This window comes from Meriones unguiculatus, chromosome 15 (genome assembly GCF_030254825.1).
Source record: "Meriones unguiculatus strain TT.TT164.6M chromosome 15, Bangor_MerUng_6.1, whole genome shotgun sequence".
NCBI lineage: Eukaryota > Metazoa > Chordata > Mammalia > Rodentia > Muridae > Meriones > Meriones unguiculatus.
The window spans coordinates 47,607,563-47,623,072 of NC_083362.1; the positions used below are offsets into that span (position 1 = coordinate 47,607,563).

Genomic DNA, 15,510 nt, shown 5'->3' on the forward strand with positions numbered 1-15,510 from the left:
TCTGAGCTATCTGTTCAGCACCCCTCTGTTTTTTTTTTTTTTTTGTCTGTATAGCTCTGGCTGTCCTGGGCTTGCTTTGTAGACCAGGCTGACCTCAAACTCATGGAGATCCTCTTGCCTCTGCCTCCCTGAGTGCGCCACCATGACTAGCTGGAGGTTTTTTTTTTTTAAGATTTATTTATTATTTATACAATGTTCTGCCTGCATGTACACCTGGAGCCAGAAGAGGGCACCAGATCTCATTATAGATGGTTGTGAGCCATTGTGTGGTTGCTGAGAATTGAATTCAGGACCTCTGGAAGAGCAGCCAGTGCTCTTAACCATCTCTCCAGCCCCCAATTTTTTTCTTTTTTGTCTTTTGTTTTTTCCTAGACGGTTTCTCTATGTGCCCTTGGCTGTCCCGGACTCGCTTTGTAGACCAGGCTGGCCTGGAATTCACAGAGATCCACCTGCCTCTGCCTCTCTGAGTGCTGGGATTGCAAGTTTTCACCATCATGTCTGGCTCCAGATGTTTTTAAGTTGAATAAAACCCCACACACGATAGGCCCACTAATGCTCCTATCAAGCACAAAACAGGAAAAACACATTCTAATGAGCTAACGAGGTCTGTGGATGTTCTAACCTAGGCCATCCTAACTAAAGGATACTGGATCTCGCTGCCCCATCAGCGGAGTTTCAGTCCTTCCAGATGCTCCTTCTCGCTGTGTGTAGGCACACCTCCACTCGGATAACGACTGGAAGGGCAGCAGAAAAGGAACGAGGGCTGCGCGCAGACCGAGGGCTGCTGATTAAGCACCCCAGCTAAGTTAGTAGCAGGAACTTTTTCCACATGAATTTCCTAAGACTTCTTTCATACATAATTTATTTCACATTTATAACATGGATAAGGGTACTTAGTGTTTCTTAGGAAAATTTTATGCAAATAATAATTGAATAATAAAGTACTTGACCTCAATTCGAGGAAGAAAAATTGTATTTCAGCAGCTAATATACTTCCTGCACCTTCAACATCTGTCATTTCTTTGAGAACGAGATCTCATGTCTCGAAAGCTAAATGTTAAAACGATGCCAGCTCCTTATTTTAGGCCTTTTAGACAAAACAAAATATGGTAGTAAAGCTGAAGAGTCAGTGCATATGCTCCTTATTTTCAGAAGGGATTTTATTACAGAAAAAAAATTCTCTCTGCCTGAAGGATAAACAGTATAAAAATATTTTAGCTAAAAAAAGAGCCCTGGGCAGGTATTACCACAACTCTTAATTATAGCAGATATTTACTATGATAACAGAAACCAGCTTAAGGAATGTGATTTATTAACATCACGTTCAGATAGAGAGATAAAAGGAGGCTTGAAGCATCCTGGCACTGCCCTCGGCCCCAAGGAAAGACCGGCAGAACCAGCCTTCAGAGCCACCTTTCCGCCTGCCGGGAGAAGGGAGAGCTAGACTTCGCGTCTTACGATCGCCCTCCCACGCAATTTTTCCACCTCGCAGTCAAAGAATTAAACCCAGACTTCCGATCATGGCGCCAAGTACGTCACCTTCTCCCCTCTCCCCCCCAGCAAGATCCCACCCAAGTCGGCTGACCCCGGAGGGGGGTCCCCTCCCCGATCCTGGTAGCCTGAATCAAACCAAATTGGGCTTAAAATAATAATAATAATAGATGTTTCGATCGTTCCTAGGAAACCGCGGGGCCGCGGGGACCCTCTCCCTCCGCGGGGCAGGGGGCCCGGGGGGCGACGACTGTGCCCCGCAGCCCTCCTCGCCCAGGCCCCGCAGGGCTCCTCCGGCTCGCCGCCTTTGTGCGGGAAGGCCTCCCCGGGAGCCCCGGGGACGGCAGCCCGAGGAGAGCCCGGCCAGGGCGAGCGCACACGCGCCAGCCCCGCGGCCGGCCGAGGCTTTTGTCTGCGCCGCGAGGGGAGGGCAGGCCGCGGCGGCCCGGGTCTCGGCCTCTGGGGGGGGAACCGAAGAGCCTCCGCCGCCGCCTCCGCCCACCTCCCACGGCCACCTTCGCTAAAACAAAAAGACGCGGCCGCGCTCCCGATCGCCCGGAGCGCCGTACGGTCTGCCTGCGGGGGGTAGGCGCGTGCGGGGACACGGCCCCAGGCGGCCCCTCCCCGGCCCGGGCGGCCCCGGCTGCGGACGCCGCGCGAGGGCCCGGCTCTCCAGCCGGCCTGGGAGCGAGGGGCGGGGCCGGGCGGGGCCGCGGGCGCGCAGGCGCAGTGCGGCTCTCGGGCGCCGCCGCCGCCGCCGCCGCCGCCGCCGCCGCCGCCGCCGCCGCCGCCCGCGCTGCACCACAGGCCCGAGACAGACAGGGGTCGGCTGGAGAGCCGGAGGCTGCGAGGAGGAGGAGGAGGAGGAGGAGGAGGACGACGACGACGACGAGGAGGAGGAGGAGGAGGCGGGGCGACTCCGGTGACCGGGAGCGCCTCAGACTGGCAGCTGCGGCGACTCCCCCCTTTGTGTCTGGTCGGCGCGGAGCCCCCGGAGGTGCTTCCCGGAGGGGCGCGGGGCGTCTGGCGAGCCCCGCCGCCCACCCCGTCCTCGGCCACCTACGTCCGTCTTCCCGCCGCCCCCCGCCCTCGGCCCGCGACGCCCGAGCTCCGCCCGGAGCCCTGAGCTGCGGAGAACGAGGCGGCGGTGGCGGTGGCGGCGGCGGCGGCGGCTCCCGCACGCCATCGACTGGAGGGGACCGGCCTTCAGCGGCGGAATCTGCTTGAGGCGAGGCCGGGCGGCCGGGCGGGCGGCGGGAGCGGCCGGGGTCGAGCCCGGCGCCCCCGGAGGGCCGGCCGGCCGGGGCTAGGCGGGCCGCCGCGACGCTCCCCTCCCCCGCGCCCCGAGGCCCAGCCCGCGCGACCCCCGCGCGACCGCCCCGAGGAAGCCCCGTGGGCTCGTCCGTGCGGGCGGGCGCGGCTCGCCACCCATTCGGCCGAGAGGGTTTGCTGACGCCGGAGTCCGAGCGAGGGAGGCGACGGAGCGAAACTTTACCAGGAGCCCGGACCGTGCCCTCCCCACCCCCCGAGTCGGGAGCGATGCGACCCGGGCGGCCGGGCGCCGCCGCCTGCCCCGCTGCGCCCTTCCCCGCCGTCGGCCACTCGGTCTGATCCTCAGTGCCCCCAATCGAGTCCCCGCCCTCCGCCCCCCACCCCCCGGCACTCTGGATATGTTTTCTCCCAGACCTGGATATTTTTTTGATATCGTGAAACTACGAGGGAAATAATCGCGGGGATTTCTCCTGGGCGCCCTGCTCCTTGGCCCGTGGACATGCCTTCAGTTTGGGGAGCCCGGGCACCCCGTCCTCGGCGAGTCAAGCCCCTCAGCCGCGAGGCAGCGAAATGAAGGGGAATTCTGCGGTGGAATGAGAGCCGTCCAGCGAGGTCCTCGCATCTGCCATTTGTCCTCTCGAACTGCATTGTAATCCCGGGCAGGATAAACCAGACGGAGAGACGAGCAGCCTCCTGGCCGGATTTCTCCGCCCGCAATTACTTTCCAGATTTTCTTTTCTTTGCCCTCCTGCTTGGTGGCTGGCTCAGGGATGACTTCCTCGCTGCAGCGGCCCCGTCGGGTGCCTTGGCTGCTCTGGGCCGTCCTGCTGGTCGGCACGACGGCTGGTGAGTAGCCCTGGGTGGCGCGTCCAGCCCCCTTCCCCAGCGGGTGGCGAGGGAGGGAGCCCGCCGAGGCCTGTGCTCGCCCTCTGCAACGTGTGCGCTCGGATCCCGGTGGAGGAACCGGCTGGGGGAAACCACCTCCGGTGCTCGCGTGTAGTTTCCCGGCCCCACTCCCGTATTCCCCTCCCCCTCCCCCACGGGGGGGAAAAGACATGTTGGGTGTGGTATCTTGACATTTTTAGCTGTGAGGTAATGCAAGGATTAAAAATAATATTTTAATCCACTAGTGAACTGTCTGTTAGAAGATTTTGGAGACAGAGCTGATAGGTTTTTTTTTTTTTTAATTTATTATTATTTTGATGGAAAGAAGCAGATTTGGTTTGCAATAAAAAGAACAACTGAACACAGGCTTGATCGAACCTCCTTTTTTGTGTTCAGATCACCCTTTGGGAATCCACGCTACTTTTTATTATTTAAAAATGTTACCTGATAGGTAGAATCAATGTTGAGGAAGCCAGAGTGTGAGAATCCTGACGGGTTGTGTAACGCTGTTTGTTGCTTTGGTCGTAATACTGTCTTGCTCCCAAGAATCTTAACTATTCTCTATCTTTTCATCCTGGACGTTCGTACTTTGTATCCCTTGGAATTACTGCTGGGCACAGAAGTGTTTTGATAACTTTTCTATTAGTCATCTGGCGTCTGTTGGTTTTCCTGTCATTGAGACAACTTTGACCTCCCGTCAGACTTCTAGGAGATTTGACTCCTGAAAGTTCTTTGACATTTTACTAACGTGTGAAAGGAAATGGTACTCCCCTTCCCTTGGGCCATTTCCTTTTTAATTCTCAGTTGCTTTGAGAAAAACACCAACTCATTTTCTCATTGTAGTTACTTTCAAGCCTGCTATTGTGATTTGCTTTTAGAAAATTTCAGGAATGAATTCTTAAATTAGTCACATCAAGTATGAGTTTAACAATGAGTAGAGAAAGTAATGGTTTTCCAATTTTTTAAAAAGTAATTTTCACCTTCAATAAATTTTTCATCGCTGTCTCGTTAGGCACAGAGATTATTTGTTTAATTACATTTTAGGGGTCTGTCCCGGGAAAACACTGAAAGAAAATTAGAAGTTTCCTTTTGTGAATTTGATACTATTGTCTATTGTTGATTAATTTGGTATATTATATTTTTGATTGTGAGCCTAGCCTTTAACAAGTCTGAGCCATTACAAAAGCCTATTATATCTAGGATTTTTAATAATAAATCTATGTAGTGTTAAAATCATTGGAAAATCTGATTTGATTACGTGTTGAAACTCCATATTCTAATGTTTTTGATTATTTCAATTCATTTTGAAGCAAAACTGAACAGTTTTTCTCCAAATTTCTTTGTTAGCTGCTTAAATTCTCTAACCACAAGTCATGTGGTTCCTGTAAAATATGAAAAGAGTAAAAATGGCCTTGACACGTAAGCAGTCATCCTGCAAGCAGAAATCCAAGAACATTTTGTTTTTTAAAAATTTTTGAATTTTTTTGGAATGCAGATTCTCATTTATAGTTTTTTGTTCATCATTTTGTGACCAGACTGATAAACATTAGAGAAAAACAACATTGATTTCAAAATGATTTTTATTTGGTGAGTGATTTTTGTCCTCTTTTAAAAAGGATTATATTGAAGAATTAGTCTTCTTTCCCCATGTTTTATAGTCCCAGATGATGGCATCCTTGAAGCGGGATTTCAGAGTTGTAATATCTAGTGTTTACTGAGTGCTTGCTATGCACCAACAGATAGTAAATAGTTTTGCATATATTTCTCCTCTGAGCCTCCTGGCAATTCTGTGTTGTAGTTTTTTATTATTATTCCCCTTTTGCATACAGAGAGGGAGAGAGAATTAAGTTCAGAGTTTTAAGTAACTCATCGCACAGCAAATTGTGGAGCCAGGATCACAGCCTTCATCCTTACCCACCTCCTTACTACTAAGAGCAGCATCAGGCCAGCAGCAGCCTCGTCTACCAGGTCAACTTTGAGAGGAAGCTTGCACTGTCATAAATAACCAGACAGGTACTGATCATGCACGGCTGTGGTTCTTGAACGTGTATAAACTTTGTGAAACAGGTGAGTGTGGGTTCGAGGTCAGGCCGGTCTACCTAGAGAGATTCAAGGCAGCCAGTGCTACATAGAGAAACTGTGTCACAGAAAAAAAAATGCAGAAAGAAATAAGGAAGAAAGGAAGGAGGAAAGAAAGAAAGAGAAAAGAGAAAAAAGCTTGTCTGATAGTGGGTTGGCCGCTTCTTTAAGTACAAAGCGACTGGGAGCATCTGTAGATTTGAATATACCGATGAACTGATGGAACTGGGAGGTTCGACCAATGTAGTTGAGTAGGAAAACAAATACTACAAAGGGACTAAATAGTGTGTCATTTTTGTCATCCTGGATAAATTATCTTCGTTGGGGGTGGTGTTTTTTTTTTTCCTTGTTGTTTTGAGACAGGGTTTCTCTGTGTGGCCTTGCCTGTCCTGGAACTCTCTTTGTAGACTAGGCTGGCCTCAAACTCAGAGATCCACCTGCCTCTGCCCTCCTCAGTGATGGGACTAAAGGTGTGCACCGCAATGCTCAGTGGCAGTAGTGGTCAGGGCCAGCAGCAACTTCCTTTCCTTTAAGAAGTGTGTCCTGCAGCTGTTGGGAGAGCAGGTTGGATTCAAGCTCTTGGCAGGCAGGTCTCCCGTCTCAGCCTCCCAACTGCTAGGAATACAGTTGTGAGCAACCGAGTCTGCTTTACTTTTAAATAATTTCTTTTGAATCCCTTTTCCTTTGATAATTTTTAGAGTCCTTAATTCTAAGAATAGTTGGTATGTAAGACATTGTAATTTATTAGAAAATAGAGATTTGGTTTAAAAATAATTGGCTAAAGTAAATTTTTTATTTCAGTAAAAATTTATTAAAATGCGCTACCAGTTTTAATAAGGTATTTCAGGCTTTTGTAATACATTTGAAATAACTCTTTGGTTTACATTTTGGTTTTATATCTCTTTAGGAGTATTACTGTCTAAAGTGGGAAAGTCGTCTATTTAGCATTATTGAGTGGTTAGTGAATTCTGTCAAGTAGCTGAAGGTTTAGAAATCTTCATTTGTGTTTCTCAGTTTGGACACTACAATAGTTACCCCTCAGTAGTTTAAATATACTTAATCATACATTTTTGGGGGAGGAGGTAAGTTTTTTACACAGAGTTGTTTTTTGTTTTTTTTTTAAGATTTATTATTTACACAGTGTTACTGTCTGCACACCAGAAAAGGGCACTAGATCTTACTATAGGTGGTTATGACACACCATGTGGTTGCTGGGACTCGAACTCAGGACCTTTGGCAGAACAGCCAGTGTTCTTAACCTCTGAGCCATCTCTCCAGCCCTACCCCAAAGTTTTAAGTTTTAAAAGAGATGCATGTTTCTTACGGTAATTGTGCACCTTTTTTTTTTTTTTTTTGAGACAGGGTTTCTCTGTGTAACAGAGCCCTGGCTGAATGCAAGATGCCAGGCTTGCTTGGCAAGTACCATTACCCACTAAGCCTTGTTGTTGTTGTTCTTCTTTTTCTTTTCTTTTTCTAATTTATTTATTTTTTAATTCTTTTTTTTTTTTTTTTAAAGCATTTATTTATTATGTATACAGTGTCCTGCCTGCATGTGTGCTTGCAGGCCAGGTCTCATTATAGATGGTTGTGAGTCACCATGCGGTTGCTGGGAATTTGTCCTCACTTTGTAGACCAGGGTGGCCTCGAACTCATAGAGGTCTGCCAGCCTCTGCCTCCTCAGAGCTGGGATTAAAGGCTGATTGCTCACCTTTAGCTATAAGATAGTTTGTAGCCACAAAAATCATCATATCATGTAACATTTATTTTGTTTCATTTGTCTCTTTGTGGGCCCAAATCTGGAGAGAGAGTAATACCTCCTACCTAGGAGGAGCATGTGTCAAGGCAGTGAGAGAGGACAAGAGGGCAAGCCCAGCTCTACCGGCATATTTCCAGACTGTGTTCCTCTAGCCTCCCATTGGCCTATCAATTCAGACTGTCACGTGAAAAGAAAAGATGTGTGAAATAGTACATTTTGCATATAAGGAGGCTACGTGTAACATATGAATGCATAGTATAACTACGAGGAACGGAGAATTCAAAACCCCAATTTACTGCAAAGGGTTGGGAAGGTGGTGCGGAGGGCGTGTTGCCATTTGAATTAGCCTTTTCATAAAAAGCTTACAATCTTTGGTTTTTACATTCTGGAGTATCACCTGTGATATTAGTGTTGGTGTTATCTGTGAAATGTAAAGTCTCCCAGCATTCCAGAGACAGGCAGATCTCTGTGAGTTCAAGGCCAGCCTGTTCTACAACAAGCTCCAGGACAGCCAAGGCTACACAGAGAAACCCTGTCTCACCTCCCTCCCCCAAAGCAAAAAGAATTCATATCTTATTTTATAATGTTAAGAATTAAACTCAGGGCTTCTTGCATACTAGGCAGATATGCTTATCGCTGAGCTATATCCCCAAGCCTCTTACTTTGAAATTGCTTTGTAATCTGCTATATTGCTATGCACATAGAGGATGTTTAAGAAATAGTGCATGGATTATGAAAAAGGATAGGAGGGCTGGCAAGATGGCTTAGAGGTTATGGGCACTCGATGCATTTCTAGAGAACCTGCTTTTGTTCCCAGCACCCACACAACATGGCAGTTCAGGACCATCGATAACTCCAGTTCCAGAGGTTCTGACCTCTCCTTCTGGCCTTTGGCATGCTTTTGGTACATATAACATACATGTAAGCAAGATACTTGTGCACATAAAATATATCTTAAAAAAATGGAAGGTGGGTGTGGTGGCACAAGTTTTTAGTCCTAGCACTCAGTTGGCAGAGGCAGGTGGATCTCTGTGAGTTTGAGGCCAGCCTGGTCTACAAAGCGAGTCTAGGACATCCAGGACTCTGTTACACAGAAAAACCCTGTCTCAAAAAAACCAACCAACCAGCCAACCAGCCAACCAGCCGGCCAACACAAAAAATGGAAAGGAACTGAAACTTGTTTCATTTGACCATCTATATGGAGGTCCAAAGACAACATTGTGGAGTCATTTTTCTTCTTCCACCTTTATGTGAACTTGGGGGGGCTGAATGCAAGATGCCAGGCTTGCTTGGCAAGTACCATTACCCACTAAGCCTTGTTGTTGTTGTTCTTCTTTTTCTTTTCTTTTTCTAATTTATTTATTTTTTTAATTCTTTTTTTTTTTTTTTTTAAAGCATTTATTTATTATGTATACAGTGTCCTGCCTGCATGTGTGCTTGCAGGCCAGGTCTCATAGATGGTTGTGAGTCACCATGCGGTTGCTGGGAATTCAACTCAGGACCTTTAGGAAGAACAGTCAGTGCTCTTAACCTCTGAGCCATCTCTCCAGCCCTTCTTTTTGGTTTTTTCAAGATGGGTTTCTGTGTAGCCTTGGCTGCTTGGCTGTTCTGGACTTGCTTTGTAGACCAGGCTGGCCTCGAACTCGCAAACATCTGCCTCCCAGAGTGCTGGAATTATAGACGTGCACCACCATGCCCAGCTGCCACTAAGCCTTCTTAATGGCTTGCTTTTTCTTGATCTTAAGAATGGTACATTAGAGTGGGTTCCCTAGTAAGGGGAAGAGGGGCTGTCTCTGACATGAACTCAGTGGCTGGCTCTTTGACCTCCCCCCCTGAAGGAGGAGCAGCCTTGCCGGGACACAGAGGAGGACATTGCAGCCAGCCCTGATGAGACCTGATAAGAGAGGGTTGGATGGAAGGGGAGGTGGACCTCCCCTATCGGTGGACTTGGAGAGGAGCATGGGAGGAGATGAGGGAGGGAGGGCGGGATTGGGGGGGGTAGGGAACAAGAGTAGGGACTACAGCTGGGATTCAAAGTGAATAAGATGTAATTAATGTAAAAAAAAAATAAAATGTAGTTAAAAAAAGAATCCAGAGATTATAAATTAAAAAAGAAGGAATGGTACATTATGGGGTTGGAGAGATGGCTCAATGGCTCAGAGGTTAAGAGCACTGGCTCTTCTTCCAAAGGTCCTGAGTTCAATCCCCAGCAACCGCATGGTGGCTCATAACCATCTACAATGAGATCTGGTGCCCTCTTCTGGCCTGCAGGCACACAGGCAGGCAGAATGCTGTATAAATAATAAATAAAAAAGAATGGTACATTATTTACTAAAAAAGCTTTGCTCACACAGTCTTATATTTTTAATTTTTATTGTTATTCATTTCTTCCTATCTATCTATCTATCTATCTATCTATCTATCTATCTATCTATCTATCTATCTATCTATCGGTGCTGGGGATCAGACCCAGGTTCTTGAGTATGTTATGGCAACATCCTTTTGGCTGCATTCTCAGCCTTGTATTTTTATTTTGGGCATTTTATTTTTTTCCTACTTCTGAGAAAACCACAACTTGTTAGTAGAAAGGGTTTTAAAAATTACTTTTAATTTAGTTAGCATAGAAAGCAGTGCCTTCATTGTGGTACTGTCATACATATATGTTGTTCTGTGTAAGTGGCTGTTATGCTCGTGCTTATTGTGTGTGCTTGAGAGTGCAGGTGCCCGTGTAGAGCTCAGAGGACATCTTCAGGGGTTGGCTCTATCCTTCCACCTTGGTTCTGAGACAGTCTCTTGTTTCTGATGGCGTTATTGTGACCATGTGAACTTCCTGCTAGTTCTTTGTCTCCTGTTATAATAAATGTTGAGATTGCAGATGGGAGCCACCACATCTGGTTTGGATTTTTTGTTTTGTTTTGTTTTTGTTTTTGTTTCCAAGACAGTGTTTCTTTGTGTAGCCCTGGCTGCCCTGGAACTCACTCTGTAGACCAGGCTGGCCTAAAAGCTCAGAGATCTGCCTTCCTCTGCTTCCTAGTGCTGGATCAAAGGTGTGGGCCACTTCTGCCCAGCCAGCCTTTTTTGTTGTTGTTGTTTTGTTTGGTTTGGTTTTTTGAGACAGGGTTTCTCTGTGTAGCCTTGATAATCCTGGAATCACTTTGTAGACCAGGCTGGCCTCAAACTCACCCATATCCTCCTGCCTTTGCCTCCCAAGTGCTGGGATTACAGGTATGTACCACCATACCTGGCTCAGCCTGTTCTGTTTTTTTTTTTTTTTTTTTAATGTAGGTTCTAGGGATGAAATTTGGGCTGTCAAGGTAACAGCAAGTGCTTTTACCCATTGAGTCATTTTGATGGCCCTTAAGTGGTTTTAATTTTCATAAGTTTCTATGATTATTGTTGTTAAAGTATAAAAGGATTAGTGCCAAACTAAATTAGATAACATTATTTTGGTCAATTAAATATATTATTACCTTTCTATCCATAGAGTAAGAACTGTATTGTGATTTGATTGATGCTTGCAGGGAAAAACAAGGGCTGGATATCTAGAAATTCAGTAATTATAGCTTTTGTAATAAACATGTAGACTTACTACATATTACTAAATGGTGTTTTCCTTTACAGTTAAATTTTTTATTTTTGTGATGAGGTCTTACGACATAGTAGAGGCTGGCATAAAACTTGGGAACCTATTGCCTCAGCCTTCCAAGTTCTGAGATTATGGACACATACCATGCTTGGCTGTAAAACCTGGGTCTGAATAATTTAGTCTAGTCCTTTCCAAAAGCAATGAAGATGACTTGAGTACTATATTACTTACTTGAGACAAGGTCTCCTGTAGCTTGGGTGGCTTTGAACTTGTTAAAGAGCTGAAGCTGGCCAAGAGGTGAGATTACAAAATAGACTTGTTTTAAAAGCATATTTCTTTTGATCTGAGAAATGGCTATGATCAGAATACATTGAATTTATGGATATTTTGTATAGAATTAGAAATAAGCTGGTAGTAAGTGATGAGATTTTTTAAATGACTTCTTATTTTATGTGTATGGGTTTTATGCTTGCATGCATGTCTGTGTATCATGTGTGTGCCTGGAGCCTGCATAAGCTAGAGGAGGGAGCTAGATTCCCTGGAGCTGGAGTTACAGAGCTGTGAGTCTTCCACCATGTAGGTGCCAGGGATCAAACCCGGTCCCTGGAAGAGCAGCCAGTGATTTAGATGTTGAGCTGTCTCCCCAGCCCAGACACAAAGGATTTTATTCTTTTTAAAGTAAGCAGGTATTTCGCTAATATTATAAAATAATTTAATTTTGAATTTGCTTGCAACAATGATAGCATAAAATATATAAAAAAGAAAGTATGAATCTAATCTTTATAGAATGAGTGCTATGTATTCTGAAAAGAAAACTTATTAGTTAAATAATTTGACCTTTGATTTCAATAAGAAAAGTGATCAGAGAAGAAAAAATTGCCCAGTGTACTTGTAAAATCTCAGTTATTTTACATTTTAATGGTCATTTGTTTATCACTTAAGCTGTATGGATTTAATGACTTTTAGTAAGTATGAATTTCTTTTAAGACTTGGATGGAAACATTTTTGGGTATATTGCCTTAACCAAACTATTAGTTTATAACATGTATATGTATATATGTTCGCTTTTATAGTTAACATAGTGCTTGAGAAAAAGTGTTGAACCTTTTACAGTTTCTGTTCAAATATGCATGACTGGAGTGGCCAGAGGGCGGGTGGGGGAGCTTTAGGATAGATAAGATCTGCAAGGGAGAGCTGAAGTACCCGCTGATGTCTGTTATGCTCCCTATGTGCAGTTACTTTGTAAGTCTTTTTTTTATAAATTCTTTATTAATTACATTTATTCACTTTGTATCCCCCCCCTGTGGTTCCCTCCCTCCTCCCGTCCCAATCCCTCCCTTCCTCCACCCTCTTTATGCATGCCCCTCCCCAGGTCCACTGATAGGGGAGGTCTTCTTTTCCTTCCTTCTGATCCTAGTGAATTAGGTCTCATCAGGAGTGGCTGCATTGTCTTCTTCTGTGGCCTGGTAATGCTGCTTCCCCCTCATGGGGAGGTAATTCAAGAGCAGGCCAATCAGTTCATGTCAGAGACAGTGCCTGTTCTATTACAGTGGAACCCACTTGGACATTGAACTGCCATGTACTTTGTAAATCTTGTAGGGTGATGGTGCAAAGAAAAGATGGCCTGCCCATGCTCATGCATGCATCTCGTGATGGTGAGCTACAGGCTTGATTGCTAATTAAAACAGGGGTAGGTACTTAGAATTCTGAAATTTCTTCTTTGATTTCTCCGGGTGCCTTTGTGCTCTTCTCTTTTAAAATGCCCTCTCCCCAGTATAGCTACAAAAAACAGTGAAAACTTCTTGGTTTCCCTATCTTAAACTTCTTCCTTTCTGCCTGTTCCTGTACTACAGATGCCACCAGACTGATTGATTGACTGACTTTCTTTAGCTTTTTTCTTTTCTTTTTTTGAAGTGAGCATCTGTCTTGCATGTAATCTAGCTGGCTTGATATTCACTTGGCAGCCCAGTCTGGCCTCTGATTTGTGGCAGTGTTCCTGTCTTTCAGCCTTTCTAATGCTGGAAATCCTGAGTGAGCCACCACACCCAGGTAGCTTTCTTGTTGGTGTTTTGAGACAGGGTTTCTCTGTGTAGCCTTTTTGACTATTTCTACCAACCTCTTTTCTGCTGCTACTCCTCTGCCCTGCTGATTTCTGTCTTTGCTATTCCTCTCCTAGGAATAGCTCTGATTATCTTTGAAAGTAAATGATGCCTAAGTGAACTGGACGTTCTGAGTTCCTGCTTAGTGTTACTGCTGGTTGTTTACTTTGGAGATTCCCTGTTTTTGGCCTCCGTATCCTCATTTGTGAATTGAGGGGAGTGGCCTTGGTAACACTGTACTTTTGCATATTGAGTGAGGAAAGCCAGTGCTCCACATAGTTATTAGTAGGTATATAAACATTTTGAATGATATATTTGCTTGTTTGCTATGTATGTATGTTTTTTCTTTCTCTTACACCGATAATAGTCAAATACAAGTCTTTGTTCACACTAGGCAAAGTTTATTCCTCTGAAATACACTGCAGCCCAGTATTTCAAATTTACCTTAGATTGGTGAAAATTTGAGGCATTTAAAAACTAACAGACTACATTGAGAAAAACATAATTTAATTAAAAATGTTTTATATTGTTGCAAATGTTGAATTAGCTTAACAAAAGTGAAGAAAGGCTCCTTAGAGCTATGCTTTAATTATAATAGAAGAATGATGTACACCAGATATGTAAGGAGTGCTTTAAAAATAGCTGGTACCCTAAAAATTTAAGATGGGAAAGGACTTTAAAATGGACTTTAAATAATTAGAAGTTTAGTTAAGATTAGATTCATCTTGGCCAGGTGTGGTGGGACACACCTTTAATCTTACCACTCAGGAGGCAAAGGCAAGTGGATCTCTGTGAGTCTGAGGCCAGCCTGGACTACATAGTGGTCCTAGGACAGCTAGGGCTACGTAGAGAGAGTCTGTTTCAAAAAAAAAAAAAGTTACATTCACCTTTAGTCTTGTCTGCCTTTTTTCTTCCCAGCCTTTAAACTTAAATAAGTTAGTTTTAGCTCAGCCTTTGATCTAAGTATCAATATATATATATATATATCTGTATATCTATGTGTATAATAAGATCTAGCTAATTACTTAAACTGCTTTTTATCTGTTTGTTTGTTTGTTTGTTTATTTTTAGCAGGCTGTCACTTTGTGGCCGGGCCTGGTCTTGAACTCCTAGCAGTTTTCCTGCGTTAGCCTCCCAGGGGCTGGGATTGAAGGCCTGAGCCAAAATACATGGCGTGATATTAAACTTAGGTTAAAGTGGGGTTTTTTTTTGTCTGTTTTTTGCTGTTTTGGTTGAGCAGTGGTGAAGATTGAACTGAGGGTATCCTCTGCATGCTAGGTCAGCCCTTTACCATTGAACGATTCTCCAGGCCTCAAGAAAAAAAAATTAAATGCAACTTTACTGTTTTTAAATTTATATACCATATAATTCAGCCACTTAGAATATATAATTTAGTGGGTTTGTAATAATATGTATAATTGTCATGTAAGATTTGCTGTGTTAAGCATTTTCAAATATACATATTCACAATGTAAGTTAGGGGTAGCGGTACATGCTTTTAATCCTAGTAGGAAGGTGAATCTGTCAGTTTTGGGAGAGTTCTATGTAGAGAGATCCTGTCTCACAAAACAAATAAACAGATCACAGTATTGTACAACTTTCCCCGTCACCCTGTACACAAACTTTAAAATTCTTAGAGCAATAACCGCTCATTCCTTTCTCATTCCAGACCTTCAGCCTACTAAGAGCTGGGGTTCAAGTGTATGCCACATGTCCAGTTCTAGTATTTGTACTGATTAGCCATTTTTATTCTGTAAGGCTGAGAAATAACCAATTCATTAAATTTGACTTATAGCACATTTGGTTTGGAGGAAGATTTTGATTGTTATTTTATTTTAACCTATTAAACCTGCTGGAATAACTTCAATGTTTAAAAATAGTTATTTAAAATATATATTTAATATTTATTAAATATTTGAATTCTTATAAATATTTAAAATATTTTTATTCTTTGAAAAATTTATACAGTGCATTTTGATCATATTTCTTCCTTCCTCTTCCCTAGGTCCTCCCAAATTCACACTACCCCAGTAACTTCATGTATGTGCCTACCCATTGCTCTGCTCCTTCCCTCACATGTGCTTTTGCCTTGTATTTGTCCCCCTTTGTTTCTCCTCCTTCCTCTCTTCTCCCCTCCTCTTTTCATGTCCCCTGTATTATAGTCTGCTGGGCCCCTTTTGTACTGTTCCTGTGTGCTGTATATGGGAGCATACACTGGAGTATGGTCCAGCTACCAGGAGCCACACTTTTTTGTTTGTTTTTTTCTAAGACAGGGTTTCTCTGTGTAGCCTTGGCTGTCCTGGACTCTTTTTGTAGACCAGGCTGGCCTCGAACTCACAGAG

General features: G+C 44.4%; 1 protein-coding gene across 1 annotated transcript in view; it reads left to right on the forward strand.

Moving 5' to 3' along the window:
• Positions 1–2,692: 2,692 nt before the first annotated feature.
• Bmpr2 (bone morphogenetic protein receptor type 2) overlaps positions 2,693–15,510 on the forward strand; it is a 125,914-nt gene continuing 113,096 nt past the window's right edge. The window contains exon 1 of the mRNA XM_021654371.2: positions 2,693–3,609. Coding sequence (XP_021510046.1) covers positions 3,534–3,609 — 76 coding nt within the window. The 5' untranslated portion in view covers positions 2,693–3,533. The remainder of the gene's footprint in view (positions 3,610–15,510) is intronic.